Source organism: Micromys minutus (genome assembly GCF_963924665.1).
Source record: "Micromys minutus genome assembly, chromosome: 19".
In the NCBI taxonomy this organism is placed as follows: Eukaryota; Metazoa; Chordata; class Mammalia; order Rodentia; family Muridae; genus Micromys; species Micromys minutus.
This window is the reverse complement of record NC_137954.1, coordinates 38776270-38796969: the sequence shown is the minus strand read 5'-3', so window position 1 is coordinate 38796969 and position 20700 is coordinate 38776270. Positions and strand designations below refer to the sequence as shown.

Below are 20700 nucleotides of genomic sequence, written 5' to 3'. Positions count from 1 at the left end.
TTGTTTTCATCATGAGATTTGCAAGTGGAAAAATGTCTGGTTCCTCTTTTCTCCCCAATGAGAGTTTTTTCTACAACTCCACCCAGGAGAGATACATGTGCTCTGGTCTGGGACAGGAGTGAGGGTGCACACAGCCTCCTTACTAAGACCCACTCATCTTAGGAAGAAATGTCAGAGATAAGATCAGAACCTGTTTGCTTCTCACTACCTCAATTCACCTAGGAGAAGGCTGTCAATCACTTCCATACTAGCTTTAGCTTGACTGTAGGTATTTAATAATTTAATAAAAGGCACAACCAGCTCCCATGGTGTTTTGAAAGCTTCCTTTAAAGTACTGTAACTTCGAAGGAAAATTAGAACTTTGGCCACACACACACACACACACACACACACACACACACACACACACACACACACACACACAAATGATGCTCTTCAAATTTTGGTGCTGCCAGGGTTTTCCAAATGGATGGAGACACGGGGATAGCACGTGCCCACAAGGGAGTGAGCTGCTCCGTCCATGTCACTAGGTTCCTTCATTTCCTTGTCTTTCAATGCTTAGCTTCCATGTAGGTTGCCGAATCTCCCCTACCCCAATCTGTGAAACAGTAACCCACGTACACCAGTCTTACGTTAGCACATAGGAATGCTAGGCACGAGTTACGTTTCTCACGGCCGTGAGCTAGCTGACAAGAGCAGCTTACAGAGGGCAAGGTTTATTTTGGCCCGTGGCTTGAAAGGAACCATCATGGAGAGGAAGGACTGATGCCTGGTCACGTTGCATCCACAGTCAGAGACCGCAGAGGAAAACACTAGTGTCCTCTCCACCAGTCTGGTACTCAGTCTGGTTAAATCTTGCTGGAAACACTTTCGTACGGGAATGTATCTCCTTGGTGATTATAAATCTTTGTCAAGTTGATAATGGAGATTAGTCATCAAAAGTCCACCCCTTATCAATCTGACACCTAAACACATCAGTTTTAAATAACATCCAGCCCCACATCATCAAAGGTTTAAGGTTCTCTCGAATGTCAATGATTTTATTCAACATATGTGAAAGTCTGTGTCTCCTTTAGGGCTTCTATTGCTGGGAAGGGAAACCATGACCATGGCAACTCTTCTAAAGGACAACATTTACTTGGAGCTGGCTTACAGTTTCAGAGGTTCAGTACACTCTCATCATGGGGGGAAGCATGGCAGCACGCAGTCAGACATGGTGCCAGAGAGGGAGCTGAGAGTTCTACATCTGGATCAATGGGCAGCAGGGAGAGAGTAACACTAGACTTGGCTTGAGCATTCGAGAACTCCAGTGGAACACTTACCCCAGCAAGGCCACACCTAATAGTACCACTCCTGTGGGCCTACGGGGGCCATTTTCACTCAAACCACCACCATTCACACGTTTTAAGTTTCAATGTAGTTCAAAAGCTGGAGTTAATGTGTCTTCTAAGATTCAAGACATTCATTCATGTAACTCCAATCTGTAAAATCAGAACACAAGTCACATACCTTCATTATACAATGATACAAAATAGACATTGGTACTTGAAAAAATGGGGAAATGAGGCCATGACAAGGGAAAAAAATCTCAAAGTGTTATGGAAACCCAGCAGGCCGAACACAAACCCTGCAGCTCTGTGTACAACCCTGGGAACTTGTGATAGCAATGTCTAATTACCAGTGAGCATAGACAACTCAGCACACAGCCTCTTGGGCTGCCTCCATTCTGGACAGCTTTTCTTAGCAGATATCCTATCCTGGCATCTTCAGCATCCTGGTGTCTCCATGGTAACCTAGGCACCACTGGCACAGCATTATGCAATGACCGCCCCCTACCCAGAGTTTTGTTTGTTTTGCAGGGACTCTGACACTATTGCACATTGCTTGACCTGGCAGCTTTCTGGAACCACAGTGCAAGCCTCTATAACCCTATAACCCCTGCATCTGCATGTTTGCAAAACCATATGGATATTGCTGCTAAATTCTGCTGCTAGCTCAAGACTCAGTCTGTCTCCTGTCTCAGCTATTAGCCTAACCTGGGAGCCACCTCGCTAGTGGTTGTTCAAACTGGGAATCCCAAGGGTCTCCCTTCAAACGAATTTGCATTTTCACAGGTTGGGGGCTTTGGTGGGTTGAATGTACCCTCTGTCATCCTAATGAAGACCAAGGGATTTCTCTTCAATTGAATGCATCTCTTCCTTTTCAGGCATCTCCAACAACTGCAACTGCTTTCTCCTCATCTGAGCTTGTCTATGACTTTAAATTCACTGATGTTCCTTTCTTTAACAAGGTACACGTGTGTGTGTGTGTGTGTGTGTGTGTGTGTGTGTGTGTGTTTTCTGTAAAATTGAATGAGAGCATTGAGCAACAATCAAGATGCAGCTTGGATGTTTTGCTATCTTTACATTTTTTTAAATCAAACAACTATGTCTATTAGTTTATTTAGCATTCAACCACACTCACATTTTCAAACTTTGATCAGAAAGAATTGACATTCATCACAGAATGTAGCACAGGTGGCCTGTAGCCTAGCTCCTGATAAAGTCCTTATTCCCTTCATGAGCACACTTTTACTTCTTGGCAGTCTGGACTTCCACATTCCCATCAGAAGGGTTCATTATCCTATTACATTACCTACTGCAGCATCCTAGGGTGTTCTAGATTAAAACTTCAAATTCACCCACATTCTTCCCACAAGCTAGTTCTAGAGGGTTATGAGCCACATGGTCAGGTTTATCATAGTAACGACCCTGTTCCTGGTATTGATTTTCTGTACCAGCTACTTTTCTCACTGCTGTGATAAGAAGTACTGGAAAATCAAATCTAAAGAAAGAAGGGTCTTCTTGGGCTCACAATTGAGGCCCAGTTCATCCTGGCAGCTGCCAGCATGACATTGAGTATCTGTTGTCCCCAAACACGGGAAGGGAGGGAGAATGTTGATCTGATGCTCAGCTCACTTCTTTTTGAGTGTTTTTATGCAGTCTTGGACCTCAGCCCATGGGATTAAGCTGTGCACACTTAGAATGGGTCTTCCACCCTCATTTAACTATCTCTAGAAATATCCTCACAGCCACACCTGGAAAGGGTCTTCTAGGTGACTCTAGATTAGTCAAGTTGCTAGTGAAGATTAACCATTACCAGTAGCGTTCTTATAGTGTGTGTGTGTGTGTGTGTGTGTGTGTGTGTGTGTGTGTGTGTGTTTACATGAGGAAGCCAGAGGTCAACCTGGGATGGTGTTCCTCAGGACACCATTCACCCAAAGATTTCCCTGCCTCTATTTCTCCTGTTCTGGGTTTACAAGTGCTCACCACCACGCCTAACTTTCACATGGGCCCTGGAGACCAAACACAGGTCCCCAAGCTTTCTCAGCAAGCACTACCAACTGGATCTGTCCTTCCAGGCCCTGCTCTTCCTGCTAGTGTTACAGAAAGTTAAGAAGAAGTCTGAGAGAGGAACCAAGCCTGTAATATAGGAAGTGGATGAATATTCTTTCCAGGCATGTTTCTTCATGGGATTCATGCTTACCTTCAGTGACTCTGGCTGGCAGTGTCTCACCAGATCTCAGATACTCCGACCACTCCTATGCACTAGTCACATGCTACTAAGGGTAGAGAACAAAAACCTACTATAGCTTATGGAGAAGTTAAAATCAGAGATGCTGTTGGCTTTCCGTTATCAGACATCTAGACATTTTGAAAGCTCTTCTTGGTGTTAAGGTTCAGTTGGCCTTTTAAGTTCTCTTGGTTTTGTGTTTTGAAAAATTAACAGAATTCTTTTACAGGACAATTAAGTATTTGAAGACATCCCACCCCATCTTTTTATGACGTGTGTTAGAGATTATTTATCCAACTTTGGAAGACATTGAGCTGGGTGATTTTGTTAATAGCCTGACTGTGGCCTGGCTCTCAGGGAACAGAACTGAGTTCACTACTGACCCCTTATCAGTTCTAAGTAGTTCAACCAGAGAACAAGGGATGATATTTTAAAATATGAGATGAAACATAAAACTCCCGTTAACAGAACCTAGAGATTATGAGAAGGGCATCCTGTTGGGCTTTGCCATCATGCCCATCTGGTTGTTAGGGACTCGGGTCCACATGGACTGTTGTTTGTCTAGTTGGTGCTTTTCATCTTGGAGGGAAAGGTCTCACAGATATGTTCCCTGAGATACAATGTCCTTCCCACCCCTACCCCAAAGTGCCAGTCTGAAACAGGCAAGGCTGCCACCACACTGACTGGAGATACTTCTGTGGAAGGCAGCACTCCTGCTTTGTTGAAATTTGGTGTAATCCCACCTATCTATTCGGATTTTCCGAGCCATTGGCTCCTGAGCTGGGCACTCAAATTTGGTCTCCAGAGCCCACGTGAAAAGTTAGGTGGTGAGCACTTGTAAAGCCAGCTCTGGAGAAGTGGAGGCACATGGGTCTCTGGGGCTTGATGGTTGGCCTGCTCCAGGCCAGCAAGGGACTGTCATAAAAACAAAATGGATGGTGACCAGTGGAATGACACCCCAGGTTGGTCTCCATTTGCCTCGTGTGTACCTTGGCTCCTGTGACAATATCTTGAACAGCTTCTTCTGTATTTTCTTTAGCTGTTTTAGAGTTTTAAGTTTTATATCAAGGTATTTCCTCTGTTTTAAGATGATTTTAGTACAAACATCGCATTGCTGATATTCGGCAAACGAGAGAGAGGGGCGGGGCATACTCATACTTTAAATGGTTATCTTCTCAAGGGAAGGGTATTCTTTGTTGTAACCACAGCAAAATCATCCAAATCTTCAATATTGTGTTGACTAAAAAAGAAAAATTAACCTACCTTGGGAAACATTTCAATAGAGTCTGAGTGGCAAGTTCTCCAGCCTCAGAGGTACATACTCTGTGTCACAAGTCTTGATCTCTGTGATTGAGAATTCAGCCACAGTCAGAACATGAATAAATAAATTTGGCTACATTCAAAGAAAAATATTATATGTGAAACATTCGCCAGCCAGGGCTGTGGAACATGGGCTGTGGTTTGCCAAGTGCAGGTCTAATCTGTAATGCCCACTCAGATCCCACCCAGTTCCCAAGAACAGGCCATAGCTTTGCCTTTCTGGTTGCTTGAATTTTCAGCCTCATTTTAACCGAAAGTGTTTCTGATCTGAGGAGTCTGGGGAAAACACAGTTACTTTGCAACATATCTTCCATCCTGCGTCTGTCTCCTGCACCACCTGATTTTAACACATGGTCTACATGGCCGCAAATGCCCCTGCACCAGTGTTCTCTCTTCATTTCACATTCGGAGGCCCATGTGCCAATCTTAAAGGAGACCTGAAGCCTCTTGAGTACCCAGATACTTGCATGTGGGGATACCTGTAGGAAGGATGTTTGGGTCTATCCACGTATGTATCTCCAGAGCTGATCCTTACCTCCACTCTCCATTGTGATGAGCTTGGGGTATCTGACTGAAGTCAGAAATGTGCTCAGCTCTTGACTTCTGAACTCCCAAGTGCATGGCTCTGCAGGTGAAGTGGACGGCAGAGCATCATATGAGGGGTATGTGGGTGTCTGGACACATACTAAACATAGAAAAAGACAGCTGGCTCTTGGCATGACTTGAGGGGTCTCATGAGACCCAAATCTTACACAAGTGCTTTCTGAAGACATGCCCTTGATGCCCTAATGACCTCCCATAAGGCTCCATCTGCTGGAGTCCATGACTCTGCATCATCTGGGGCCAAGCCTCAGTTTAGGGGTTCTGAGGAATGCTTAGCATCCAAGCACTGCTATTTCCAAGTGGAGACATTCCATTTGTATACCCCGCCCCCTGCCTTTCTGAGCTGAAACTGTCCTTTGCACTTGTTGCTTGATGTATTGAGAAAGGATTGCAGCTTAATGGCTTGTACTTTCTAACAATAGTTACTTATTGTGATATGAAGCTGGCCCCTGGTCCTTTGAAATGTCTCCTATTCTTTGACATCCCTCTCACTTCCTGGCACAACACGTTCACAATGTTCCAAGCTGTTCTTTACCACCAGAGCTGGCTTCAGCTATTTCTCCCAGGAGCCCCAACTTCTTTTAAAGAAAAATATATTTTTTAATCTATCATTGTGTGGTTTCGGTCTCCTGCATTTGTATTTTATATTTATTTTAAATATATACAAATATTTCTGTATTTATGTGCATCTTGACTTGCCCTGGTTTTAAATTAGCTCGGAACAGAGCTATGATTCCACCGACAAATGCTTGCTGTGTATTCCTTTCTAGTTTCTTTTTCAACTGCTGGGTTATCTAGAAGCACATTTTAAAATTACTGAATTAGGGGAGTCTCCACACTTTCTGTTCTGGTTCCTAATTTGACCTGTGTTGTGGCCACAGACCACCATATGTGACTTTAAACCCAGTAAGTGACTGGAATCTTTCCTCACAGCCCTGAGCACACTTTTCTGTGATGACAGGATGTTCTGCTATTGTTGGGGCGGATGTCCTATGGATGTCGGTGAGGGCCAGTCTTCCTGTTGCTCAGGCCTGCTTAGTTTTCTGTCAAAAAATTAATTGTGAAGACAGAAGAGTTGAAACTGCGGGTTCGGGGGATTAACGATACAGGCAAAGGCAAGAACTGACAATGGGACTGAAGTGAAGCACCCACACAGCGAGTAGACAGACAGGTACAAAGCGAGGACACTGCTCTCCGGCTGCACTCGGACAGCAGAAAGGTAAACTGAAAAGATCTAATCAACAGTTGTGAAAACTGACTTGTCATTCATTAAGAAAAAAAAAAAAAAAAAAAAAAAACAATGACCAAAAATATAATTAAAATGTCGCTAAGTCTGGTGGCTTGACCATGCACCATGGTTCTTGGCTGTTGTTCTATTTGCTGTATGAATGTGGTATTTACTTGGTCCTGTCTTCCACCCCTGGGATTTTTCTCCCTTATCATGTCCATCAGGGATGGTTTCCCTCAGCTCCTTAAAGCTTCTCTTTTCTGTTTGCTGTCTTTCGTTTCCATGCTGCCTTTCTCCTCAGTGCTGCTGGGTCCATCTCTGTCATGACTCCTTTACTTTCCCGGTTCATCCCTTTCTCTTTCCCCTCTGAAGAAGTTAGTTTTAGAAGCTGCCATGTGAATTATTTCCCCAGGTCTTCAATCAAGTCAGTGTCATTGGACTCATTGACAGAAGAGTTATGATCTCTCAGAAGCATCATGTTTGTCTTGCTTTTTCATGGTGTGTGTGTGTATGTGTGTGTGTGTGTGCGCGCGCGCGCGCATGTTTCTATATTTCGACTTGCAACTGTTGTGTTTGGTTATCTCTTCTGGATTTATTTGGGCATCTTCTTCATAAGCAACCAACTCTGGAGGGATCACTATCCAGAACCACCCAAAAGAGAGTACTTGGCACCACATCAACACTAAACTGATAAGAGCAAGAAACAAACTCAAAATTGATAATGAAAATATCAGTCAATACATATCTGAAGTCCACAGAACAGAAACAGGCAAGACATAAGGCAAATGTAGAACGAGTAAATGAAGGAAAAAAGGAGCAGAGAAAAGAGAACAGGAAGCAGAAATAGAGGAAGCAGGGTATGGACAGGGAAAGGAAAGGGGGAAACCTGTGACATTTAAGAACTGGTTTCTCATGACAGAGTGAACAAACTTGATGAACCAAGGGGAGTGAATCACATTTTTAGTTAAACAATGAAATCTGGGGCTGGATGGATCGATGGCCCAATGGTTGAGTCTCCACATGGCGGCTCACAACCATCTGCAATTGCGGTTCCAAGGGATCTGACATGACACCCTCCTCCAGCCTTCATGGATCCTGCACATACATGATGTATGTCCATGCAGACAAAAATCTCAAGTCTCTGGCTTGTGTGTCACCCACTGTTCCCTTTGGTACTCCATTCGGTACTGTGCTGAATGATGTTCACTTGCAGTTGGTCTAAGTTCTACCTCTGGCTTACGGGCACACTCCCACCTGCTTAGCACAGGCTTTAACCATGGGGTGTCTTGTAGGACCACTTTGCAGGTTATCCCTTTCCAGTTCCTATTCTGTCCCCTGAAGGAGTCCCAGTCCCATAGGCTTCCAGGCTGTCCAGTGAGGGACAGCCCAGGACCAGCAGATGGGTCATTTCTGTGAATTTCTCTAGACTGTGGTTCTTACAATCATACTGCATTAGAGCCAACAGCTTTAAAATATGTTGCACAGGCTCAGCTGCTTGGAACACTTGGGAGTCTTTAAGTGTTTCAACCCGGGAGCAGAGGCTTCATATACTCAGTGCCGTATCTTATTTCAGAAGAAAACTCACCAACCTTCCTGTGGTTAGTATTGCCAGCACAAACGAGAATCACATGGGAAGTCTCAGCTGTTGAGATCAGGTTGGCCTGTGGGGGACTATCTTGATTGTCTCACTTAATGTAGGAAGACGCAGCTTGGAAATGGGTGGCACCATTCCCTGGGCTGTATGGGAGGAGAGACAGCTGAATATTAAGCTCCCATCGATTCATTCTCTCATTCTTGACAGGTTTCTTGACTAGCTGCTTCAAGTTCCTGCCTCAGTTTCCCTGTAATAACAAATTCTAACTTGGAATTGTGAGCTAACGGAGACCATGTCTCCCCTAAGCTTTGTGTCAGAAATTTTTTTTTCTTGGTGCTGAGGAAGGTAGAGTCATTGCTGTGACCTGGCCATATGGCTTTTAAGAGCCTCTGTAGTTTTCAGGGGAGGAATGTGAAGGGGCACCGCACGTTGGAAAGGGAAAATGGTGGGATACTAGTTGCAGGGCTCAATAGCTCTGTGGGGGCATGAAATGGTAATGGTGCCAGAAACGTGAACAGCAGAGGTATGGCTTAGACGGTTCCAGAAGGAAACAGCCTCCATCAGTAACTGGGCTGGTGGCCGTCCATTCTGGCCAAGAATCTGGCTTCATTCTGCTTGTATCCTGAAAACATTAATGGGAGTTGAACCTAAAGAAAATGGACCGGTTTGTTAGTAGGGGCAATTTTGAGAGGTGTTGCTCAGCTGGTGCTGAAGCAGCTGCTGTAACTGACAGAGATCAGCATCTTGGCAGAGAAGCCTCCAGCACTGCATTGGAGCAGAGGGAAGTGTTTCCTCAGAGTCAGCACAGCTTATTAGCTGTAGTCCACGGGGGCAGGCTGTATCTCAAACCGATAGCGGACCTGGCAGCATCGTTTCATCTGCAAGATCCTGGCTTTGAACGTAAAGAGGAAAGACTGAGGGAGTCAGGAAGAACAGCTGAGGTCAGACACTCTGTGGTAGATGCCCTGAGAAGCCAGCACCTATAGCTGTGAAAGGGAAGCCTGTTACAAAGGAGACTCCAGAATATAGGAGATGCTGGGACCCTGTGTTCACCAAGAGCCGCAGATGTGAAGTGGGATCTGCCTGAGCCTAGGAGAGAAGCTCTGTGTGCTGAGGACAGTGGGGCTGCCATGTCCTGTGTGGCCCAGATTACACTTCCAGCCCCAGGTGCTATTAAACCATTGCAAATGCAGTCATATCAAGTCACCTGACAAAACTCTTCCCTGTGTAGTTCACGACCTCTTTCCACAGGGGCAGACTGAAACCCCTCTGCCCCATTATCCTAACACTCCCCATGCTCAGCACTAGATCACCCCATGCCATTCCTAGCCTCAGTGACTCACAAAGACCCTGACAGGACACAGCTGGGTCCACTCCAATGAGCTATTAGAGACAGGAGCCAGCCATTCAGCTTAGCCTGGCAACGGGCAGGGACACTGCTGGCTTGACTTACCTGTTCCCAACACTTTGACTTCTGAAGGCGTCATTTCCCAGGATGAAGTAAAATGCTAATTTAAAAAATACTTCCAAATGATTTTTAAAAAATTGTATTTCCAAGGATGATTTTTAAAAGAGCCAATAAAAAAAAAAATCAATGAAAACGGAATTAAGTAACTCACCACAAAGTCATAGGTGAGACAGTTTCTTTTTAATTAAGAAATTCTAGAGGAGAAGTCAGAGAAAAAGGAGGGTAAATATGATCTAAACACATTAAAGCATGTATAAAATTCCCAAATAATAAAAAGAAAAATAGTTTTTAAACTTAAAGTATTTTTGAGAGAAGGACAAATTTATAATGTGCCCACAGTTAAGACCTAGATATGAAATTTCTAGAACCAGCTTTAGATGAAACAGTTTACCAATTCAATTAAATATTTATTGAACAAATGCAGAATAGATGAACCAGGGCCGTTTTATCCTGAAGGTACATTAACCACCTCAAATCTTCAAGGGCTGCCGTACAAGAACAAAAATGGAGGCATCATTTCTACACAGGATGTAGATGCGCAGCAGGAGGGCTGCAGGCCGTCCCTCAGCTCAGGAGCTTCCTTCAGCACACACTGCACTCCACGCTCCTTCCCTTCTTCTGAAGGAGGCATCAGAACTTCGAGTTTCTCACCAACACCTAAGTTGCATTCTCACTGCACACTGTCTGTCTCATGCAATGGATGCTTGCACACACTGGGAAAACAGATGTAGCACTGAAAAGCTCCTCCCCAGGAGACGGTCCGCCACTACTCAGCTCTTTCTGATTCTACATCACTGATTCCTTGTTCTGGGATGGGAAGAAGAGCACATTCTCCAGAGCATGACAGTGTGGGTAGGGCTCCACCCGGGACCGTCAGTCCTCAAATCCCAAGCACATCACTTCAGCTAGAGGCCAATGGTACGCAGGAGGGTGCAGTATGTCACAGCGCCCTCTCGATACTTGAAGCAGGACAGCTTGTGTTTGGAGTCCAGTCCTTGACAGAAACTCGCTGTATAATACTGATGGCTCCAACCAAAGTGATCAATACAAATGAAAACTGCTCCAAGGACATTCAAAAGTGTCTGAGGAGAAAACTGTACAATGCGCTTCATCTTCTATGTGCACTTTATCACACCCAAAGGACGCAGAGGCGCTCACCCTGTTCTGAACTCAGATAAAACTCCATGTCTGTTTGCCAGTGACAGGGACTGAAGGTGAATCTTGAACTCAGAGTGATCAATCAGTTTTCCAGGAAAGCCACGTAATCGGTGAGCCTGGCGAGCTGCTGCTCGTTGGGAATTGGCGGAACGGGGGCAGGCTCTGCATGATAAAGAGTAACAAATACTTTAAATGAGCTGGCATGTGGCAGAACATCCGCCCTACCCCAGTCTGAGGAGGTCTTTAACTTTCTTAGTGCTACCTCATTTTACACAAAAACCATGCCTGCCAGAGGCCTGGACAGTTCAGAACAGCAGGCAAGAAATCTCCATTTTATCAGTCTGGTTGTGTCAGATGGACATGAACATGCAGTCAGGATAGCTGTGGGTGCTGCAGCAGGCTAGGTACAGACTCAAACATGTCTGCTGTGCAGCATCTCTTCAGACCCCAGCTCTGCTTGGACAGCCCCTACTTGGAGGGCTTGGGTAAAGGAGAGTTCTGAAGTGCATCTCCTGTGCTTGGTCCAGCCAGAACCCTGCACTGTCAACAAGGGGTTTACACACTAATGCTGGACTGGGTGTGCCAGGCCAGGGAGGTCTTAGGACACAGTCCAGAGCTCCAGACGCCCTCAAATTAGGACAGGTAGGCTCTGGCCGGGCTGAGCTACAGGAGCCTAAATTCCCGTCTTGCAGCCATGAGTATCAATACTCATTACAGAAAATAGATCAGCAAACAATGAACATGCCCACATGAAAACATGTACCTGATAAGGGAATAAACCTGTTCAAGGAAACATCCAGGGCTCCTGAGGCTAAACAGAAAAGAAAAAGATGGTTACACACAACCAAGAGAAGTCATGTTAAAACTGTAACGGCTCACGCCCACAATAACACTTGGTTCTCAAATGGAGATATGAATGCGCCCTCTTTAAACACTTTATCTGTTCAGTCTTCCTTATAAGCTACAACTGTGGGCTGAGCACTGACAGCTGTCTCACAGCAGGGGCCCAGAGCAAGGGGAGGGAAATAGGGCTGATGCAGGAGGATGGTGATGAGGACAGGGCGCCTGGCTCTGAAGACTGCAGAGAGGGCACTCCTGTACCCTAGAGGAAGCAGCCCATACAGGAACGAACATCTCCTGAGGGTGACATGAGGGGCAGGGCAGGGGACCGACCTGAAAGGAGATCTAAGCAACTAATCCAGTCAAACACAGGAGTCTCACGCAGGTGACCTTCAATGTCACTCTGCTCCCATGTCAACCGTTCACTGCTTTGGTGTCATGTATCTGAGGTCCCACCTACCTGGCTTCCTGGGAAGAACCATTCTTGTGGTGGAGTCAGCCTGCCATCCTTGTTCCAACACACCTGTGAGCAGAGTTCACACAGATGGAGAAGGGCGCAAGCGCCAGCTGCAGGACCCAGTCCTGCCCCTTGCACCATGCTCAGCTGTTGTGTATTTACTAGAAGGTTACTACAGATAACTTATTTTTGAAATATTCTGAAACATACCAAAGCCTTTCTGGGGCCAATATAATCACTGTTGGATGCTTGGCCTTCTGTAGTAGTACCCAATTAGTCTAATTCCAAACAGACATGAGAAAGTTCTAAGATGGCCTTCACAACATTCTATTCTATTAGTTATAATGGCAGCAGGTGCACGAGCGCCTGGGTTTAACGTCCCATCCCCAAGCCAACTGCCCACAAAATAGAACACTGCCATCCATACCACAACCCCAGCACCTGCTGTCCTGTGAGCCCGAAACTGTTCAGGCCCTGAAAACGTAAGAATCGACAGTGACACCAGACACACTCATGGGCTCCCATTTTAGTTGGAGAATCAGTACATGCAGTGTTCTACCACTGGGTTAAAGTCTCAGCAGTATGGGACTGACTACATGGAAATGCCATGTGAGATGTGTTTTATATCCCTTCCTAAACAAACCCACCACCCACCTGCAAAGTCATTCTTGTTCTAGAGTTCCAGAGCCACAGTGAACCTATGGTTTATATGATTTTTGTTCCCCTGTATGTAACCAGCAAGCTCCAAGTACCTTTCACAGCCTCTTCCACAGGAAGCCCGACAAAGGCTGCAAAATCGTCTGCGATTATGGAGGTATAAGCTTGAGAGACCAGGGCAAAGGCTCGTCTCCTAGTTGCATCTATTGTGGAAGGGGAAGATTAGCAACAGGAACCAAGAGAACAGGATCCTTAGACACAGATCTATCATCCAGCTTTTACTTACAGGCAAGACTAGACCCTCCCAAGCCGACACCACATGCCCAGAAGGTATGAGGGACCCTGTACTCTATGCCCATACACATTCCTCACATCAGACTGCACAGGGACAAAAGCTACAGAGATGGAAAACAACACCCACAAGACCCCAGTCATAGGAAAGCAAATGTTCATAAATTTAAGGCACAAGCCTTTTAAACTTCCTTTGCTCTATTTCTCTTGCAAGCACTAGAAGGACAAAGACACCACTGCCCTCTCGGGAGGGTCTCCAATAAAGGACACTCTTGGTGCAGGTGCACAAACCTTACCCCTAGCACCTGTTCCTAACTTCCAAGTGTGCATTAGGCCAGGATCCTAACCCGAAGCCTGAAGGTCTGACTCTTAAGGGAAGGTGCTGCCTGGCCCCAGCACAAGAACTCTTCCTGCAAACAGCCTTCTGCATTTCTCCATGCTCATACACCTACATTAAGAAAATTAAGAATGAGACAATTGCCCCATCCAACACAGCCAGTCTTCCTATTCAGTGCCCTTTTGGTAATACTAGGGTTCCCCGAGAAGGCCACCAACCTGGTTAAGAAATATTCAGATTTTATAGTCTACAGTTGAGGGCTGGACATGTAAAATTAAGTTACCACACTGAAACTCCCCTCTGCACTCTCAACCAACCAGTGAAAGCCCCTTCAGGAACCTTGTGCTCCTGACTAGTCCATTCCTTTAGCCCAGACTACTCATATTCCACTCTTGAGCTCCGGGCCCCACTGTTTAAAGATCTGAAACACAGCCCCTGCTGTACTCCTGTGAACATGGGCTTACTGACAGTACCGCTGGAACCAAAATGGGACATGACCTCAGCTTTCTCACAGGCCTCAAACACTCCAGATACAATGGCCCTGAAAATGGCTCAGTGGGTAAAGGTACCTGCTACCAAGCCTGGAGACCTGAGTTAGTGCCCACATAAAGGTGAAAGGAGAGAGTCCTCTGACCCCTGTATGCACTCGTGCAGTCACACACATGAACAACACGCTGACACTATGATGTATTCCCTCATTCCTGAGCCTGTTGCCACCACTGCCCCTTGCTTGAGTCTACCAACCTCCAGGCGACATTTAGAGTGTCTCACAAGTGCAGGGATTTCCCTATGACAGAAGGATATTCAGTGGAAAAGAAGCAAGGCAGCAATGGCAGGAACACACACACAGCATGGAGTATGCACCAAACCTCCCACCATCTAAAATAAGTTTTAGGTTAAGTGTTTTGACCAGACTTTTGGGTAGGGAATGGACAGGAGCCAAACATGAAGGGAAGAGAAGAACAGCAGGTTGTGAAGAGGCAGGAGAGGTATAACAGGCAGAAGCAGGCTGACAGTGGATGCAGCCTTCTAGTGACCAGCAGCAGCGACACCCGTGCTCCCCAGCTTGCTCTAGCTGCCATCCCTCCACAGCCCTGTAGTCAGTCCTGTTCTACAGGCCTCATTGTGTGAAGTGTCTGCTTGCACAAGTTCTCCTCAGTGCTGTGCCAGTCCTTTCCAGCCTCTGCAATAAACAGCTCTCCTACCAGGTTCTTCAGCCATGTCTCATTTCCTAGAACTGACTGGTCACACAGAACTGAAGGTGCTATTGTTTGAATACACTCTGCATCCACAGTTTTGTGTCTCAACTCTTGTCCCTAGCTAGTGGTGCTGTTTGGGGACGTTATGGAACCTTTAAGAGGCGAGGCTGGGTTGTTCTTAACTAGTAAGTTTATCACAAACCGAAAAATAAAACTTCAAACTCTGAGCAATTCCAGTGTGTTCTAAGATTGCCCTTCCTTCCCAGGCTGGTGTTTATAGGAAAAAGGTGTATGTACCATTTAGGGATTGGTACATTTCAGTCCCAAGAAAATCTTCATGCATAGAGTAGTGTCTCAGGCATGACCAATGTTTATAAGTTACCACTTTAATTCTGTCTTACAAGAAAATGAAGGTCAGCAGGTAGATATGCAGAATGAAGGTTTAAAGGCCTGGCCCTACAGATCAAGCTCCAGCATGCTACACTAGACAGTATGGGTGTCTGTGGGCTGGAAGCTACTCTTAATTTCACAGGTACAAGGTGCTAGTAGAAACAACAAAATATACATAAGACCACTTGCTAGATGATTTGGAAGCTCCTACCCAAATTCTACCAATGAGCTGGCAGTCCAGCACTTGGAACAGGCAGCTTGTATCTGTGCCACTGTAGTTACCAGACTGACCCAATCCTGTCAATCCCACCTTCCGTAACTCCTCCCAGTGATGTTTCCTAGACAAGCTTTCAGGTTGCCCCGGAGCATTCACATGACCTCATTCCATACTCCCTCTCCCCCATCCTGTCCACCCTGAAATTCTGCTATTGTTGATTCAAAGCAGCTATTTCTGTTTTGTTGTTTACACTGTTCTGCTGAGTGCTGATCCAGGTACTACTGCAGCAAGCTGATTGGTGCAGCTCCCAGCAATCCTTATCCTCTGCTTCCTGGCACATCCATGTCCTTACCATGCCGAGGAGGACTTGCCTACCAACTAAATGAATACCCACTAAAGGCCGGTGGTGACTGCAGAAATGAGGTAACAGGAAGAACTAAACAACTAAGAGAGCTCACTGTATGAACACATGTGGTGGGGCCGGAAAGTAGGCTCAGCAGCTAACAGTGTGTATGAATCCTGTTCTTCCAGGACCAGAGTCTGGTTCCTAGCTCCCATGCTGGGTAGTCCAGAAATGTCAGCGAGTTACCCCAGAGGATCCGATGCTGCTTGCCTGGACTGGATCCCCACTGCACAATACAAAGAACATGAGTGACCCAGAAAGACGGAAAGCATAGGAATATGAGAAAGGCAGGCAGCAGGGACAGAGCTATCATGTGTCGGGGCCACACCATGCCAGTTTCTAGCCTTACAGAGTAACTGAAAAAACACCTGAGCCTCTAGGCTCTGCAATGGTTCCTTTTACAAGACGTATAGAGCTATCAAAGGCCAAGGCTGACAAAGTCCAAAGTCAAGTTGCTACTTTTGATTGCTGGTTCACTGCCATGAATTTTTGATTATTGCCTGGTTTTATTTTAGCAGCAAAGAACACTTTCACAAGGCCACATGTGTGATACACACCAGTATCCAAAGGACAGTAGGGGCTACACAATAAGACCTTGTCACAAACTTTTTGTTACCACAAAAGTAATAATGAAGTGGATAAAAGATATTGCCTAATGAGATAATTGCAATCTGGAATCCACAGTGACACCTCTGCTCCTCATATGTTCCCCAGTATTGAGATGAAGAACCACAATCAACATATGCCTAGCTCAAGTCTGAAAGGGAGTCCCCAAATCAGAACCATCCCCTTCCACAGTACACACTGACACAGCACAGCCCACTGTAGTGCTCCAAGGACAGCCTTACTGCAACATGACTTTTAGCCACAGGAAAACGCTACCTCTAAGGGCTTCCATGATTGGCTGCACAGTCTCTGACCACTGGTGGGCGTTGATGGTCGTGTAGATCCCAGGGAAATCTCTTTGCCAGATTCGCTGTCCAACTGACCAAATTCCCCCAAGTTCAGAATTTGCCTACAATAAAAGTTATTGTCTTTGAAGGTACACATCTGTAATTAATGACTACACCTTTAAAAAATTATCAGAAATGACAAAATTTGTTAGCTGTATTATTAAAGTACATTCTATTCATTTTAGGAGATGAAATTACTTTTCTAATAGGTGTGTCCAGCCTGCAGGCCACAGGGAAAAGAACAGGTATAAAATGTGAATCTTTTCGGTAGCTTGCATGCCCAGTTCTAGACTATGAACTCTGCAGATGATGACATCATTTTGCAATGTCCAAAGGTTGGATCTGCCGGATTCTAAAATGCTGTGAGCAGTTATGTCAGCCATTTCCATAATTAATGTTTTTATTGCAATTACAAATGAAAGCATGAGAAAGTAAAAAAAAAAAAATTTGGCATGAAGTCTGGGGATCAAGTATCTTAAGCACTGCTGTTTAAATTTAAGATGCTAGCACTTCTTTATGGGACAAAACTATCAGAAAGCGGATTAACACGGCCCTGTCAGTTAGAGCCTACTTGCAGGACTCCCATTCATACTAACTCAGCTGTTTCATTCTTAGAAACAGAATGGGAAGAGTATAGTGAGAGGAGTCTCACTTCATTCTACCTGGCAAGACACTTTCCCTAGGTTATTTCATTTCATCCCCTTCCCCATCCCAAGTAAGAAATGTAATTAACAGAGGGATCTTAATGCAGTGAATATCCGTGTAAACAGCAGTTTACAAATAGCTATCATCACAGCAGATTAAGTAGTCTGCTGAAATTTCTCAGGCCCTCAGTCGCCTCCTGCACCCAACTGGCCAGCTGTGAACAGGCCAGTCGACACCAGCACAGCAGGCCTCATGAAATCATTATTACATGAACAAGATTTCCGAACCATCCCATTAGAGAAACCTGATGGTTTGTAACTTTAACATTCATTTAACAGTGGTTTCTGTGATATATATGGGAAAGAAGAGAAAATGGAGGCTGTCATGTAAGTAAACGCCAGTGTTCTAAAAGCAACAAGGGACACTGCAGGAGTACTTACAGACTTAATAGCAGGTGGTATCCTCTTCCAAAGATATCTTGCATTATTCCTAATTTACACAAACATCAGTTAGAAACAAGTCATCTTAGCCGATACACAGAATGACAGGTCCTAATGTCAACAAATGGTAGAACACCCACCAAAACAGGCCACGGCACAACTCAGTTTTATAGAAATTTGTTGAGGAAAAGCAGTTTTCCAGAAAAAAAAAAAAAAAAAAAAAAGACATGAAATAACTTTTTTCAGGGTAACAATTTCCATTTGTTTTGCTACTTTTTAAAAAATTAACAATTCATATCCTAAACCACAGCAACACATTCAAACCACAGACTTACATACAACCACTCAGATACAATGTGTCCATTTAAAGGCTGAGTGTCCCTTACAATGTATGTGTACACTGGCTCTTATAATTTGGAGCCATTCTTCTACTGAGCGCTAAGCTTAAGGGGTTGGAACAATCATAAGACACATGATCACAAACAGAAATTATATATGTATAATGAAAAAACTCAGTTTAGTTTCTGTAAAAAGTATCACAATGGGTTTGAAACTGCAACAGACCTCTCTTCTCTGCCTCTCAAGCTTTAGCTTCTCACCTAGGAAGACTAACTCAAACATGCCTAACACCCCCTGGCTTTCCCAGTGTTCCCTTCCAGCTTCTTTTCTTCTACTGAGTATATATAAATTTGCTTTGTTTTTACTTATTTGGTTTTCTTTTTTGAGACAGGGTTTCTCTGTGTAGCCCTGTCTCTACTAGTGCTGGGTCTGTAGACCAGGCTGACCTTGAACTCAGACAGCAGCCTGCCTCTGCCTTCCAATGTGGGGATTAAAGGCATATACCACCACCCAGCATAATTTTTTTTTTAGACACCACTGGTTCTTGATGCTAGGTTGTCCCAAGAATTTACCATGTTTTTTAGGTGTATGTATAACATACACAACAACAGAAAATCGAGCTTAACTACTCTTATGACTGAACAGGAAACAGATATAACAGGATTATGGTAAAGGACACCTATCTATCTGTTGCATGTACTTTTGCACCATCTCAAGGAAGCTGCTGCCATTCTCTTTAGGTAAAAGGTGCTACTTACATGTCATTCTGGAGCAAATACAAAGCTAGAAGCTGACCGTACACGGGTGGAGTGGCAATTCCTCCAGGGGCCTACATAAACAAAAAAAGAGGGGAAACCTCATTTCCCAATAAACTTTCAGAAAAAAATTAAAACTTAAAAAGCAAGTTTTCCGGCACTACTACAGATGCACAAAAATGGTTAGGTAAGTATCAAAAACTAAAATTTGAGTTTAGATCTGTTGTGAGCTGTTATTTATCTCCAGTGGGGTATCAGTTTCTTTCCATATTCACAAATATTTAAGTGACATCGCCTCGGAAGGTCTCAAATTAAAAAAAAAAAAAAAAGTAAGAAATACTTCCAACAGGTTCTTAATTCACTATTTCTCTGCCCGTTATTTTAAAAGGTTATGTAAGCTTAAAACAGAAGACTACCAACGGGTAGTTACAGAGGCCTTTCTCGCCTCAATCTTTATTCATTCAGCAAGGTCTGCTAAATGCTCATCTACACGCTACTGCTGTCTCCTTTAGTCGGTGAGCCCCCGCCCTACGTTCTCTTTCTTTTTTCTTTCTCTTCCCTCCCCCCCGCTCCGTAGCTCAAGCTGGCTTCGAATTTACCGGCAATCCTCCTTCCTCCGCCTCACGTGTGCCCACAGGATTCCTGTGCCATTGCACCCAGCCTATTTTGTGAACTTTTAATCTTAACATTATAAATGGAAGTGTCTCCTGACTACAGCCAGGAACTGGGGCTTGATGAACCCGGACTGTGCTCCTAGCAGGCCGCGGCCCGGCCCGTTACCCTGGAAACGGCGCCCACCAGACCGCCCCATCTTGATGTGCTACCTCAAGCTCCTGGTTCTCGCATTGATCCAACAGCTTTCTGAAACTGAAGGTGTTGTCCGCCATCACCGCCACTGGCATCTTCCCGGCTGCTCTCACCGCCGACACCCCCGCCTGACCAAAGCACAAGTTGGCCCTCGGGGCGTCGCGCCCGCGATGACGTAAAGGAGTTGCCTGTCAGTACGCATGCGCGGGCGTGTCGTCACTTCCTAAGCGACGCCGTGGCTGAGAACGAGGGCAGCGAACGCTCTGCCCCACCGTCTCGGTGCTCTAGTGGCCCAGCCCCAGATTTGGAGGAACCGGTTTTCTGAGCCAGACCACCGCCCTTGGGAGGGGCTTGGCTGAGGCTTGGATTCTCTGCCCAAGAAAGGAAGTGTTAGCGGGACTACATCTTTCACAACCAAAGTTGCAGTGGGAGAACAGTAAAGCAGTTGGACCTCCACGTGCTTTGAGAACCCTGAACTGTACGTCTAAGCTAAGATGTCGAAGAAACTCCAAACCCGAAACTTCTTGGCTTGGGCTATACACATATCCCTCTTCTAACAATGCACTTGGCAGCCCGCGACTCTCACCTACACCTATTAACCGTCTATTATCCGTGCTCGCACGTACACACACACACCCTCTAAAAATCACCTTGCTAAAAAACACCCAGCCCAGACCCTGATACAGACACCAACAACTGCCCCTTTAGTGTTTTCTCGGGCAGAACTGGAAATTTGAACATAGTTTTAGCAGTGAGCTGTGCCTCCGGGTCGTCTCCTTTTATTTCTGAGACAAGGTCTTACTAAATTGCCCAGGCTGGCCTTGAAAAGCCACACGCCTAACTGTCACTTCTCTCTCTACCTGCCTCAGGCTCAGTAAACTCCAGCACCATGTTACCACCCGTGTGCATTTCATGCACACGCACGTTAGATGTGAGCGAAGTCTCTCTAGCCTGGGCCAGTGGTGTGCCTGACCTTTCCTGATCTTCTGATAAGCAAGCCCTCCTTGACTCTTCCCTGCCCAATGTCTTTTCTTTGAAGCCCAAACC

At 45.4% G+C, this 20700-nt stretch overlaps 1 protein-coding gene across 1 annotated transcript; it reads right to left on the bottom strand.

Annotated features, from left to right (window-relative positions):
• Window positions 1-9930: 9930 nt before the first annotated feature.
• Window positions 9931-19809, bottom strand: COPS8 (COP9 signalosome subunit 8). The gene is made up of 8 exons (XM_080932807.1): window positions 19671-19809; window positions 18850-18920; window positions 17753-17801; window positions 16597-16729; window positions 12973-13080; window positions 12224-12286; window positions 11687-11734; window positions 9931-11085 (listed from the first exon to the last, which is right to left on the bottom strand). Exons 1-8 carry the CDS (start codon window positions 19746-19748, stop codon window positions 11006-11008), a joined length of 630 nt encoding a protein of 209 aa, XP_080788933.1. The 5' UTR covers window positions 19749-19809; the 3' UTR covers window positions 9931-11005.
• Between the last annotated feature and the right edge of the window lie 891 nt (window positions 19810-20700).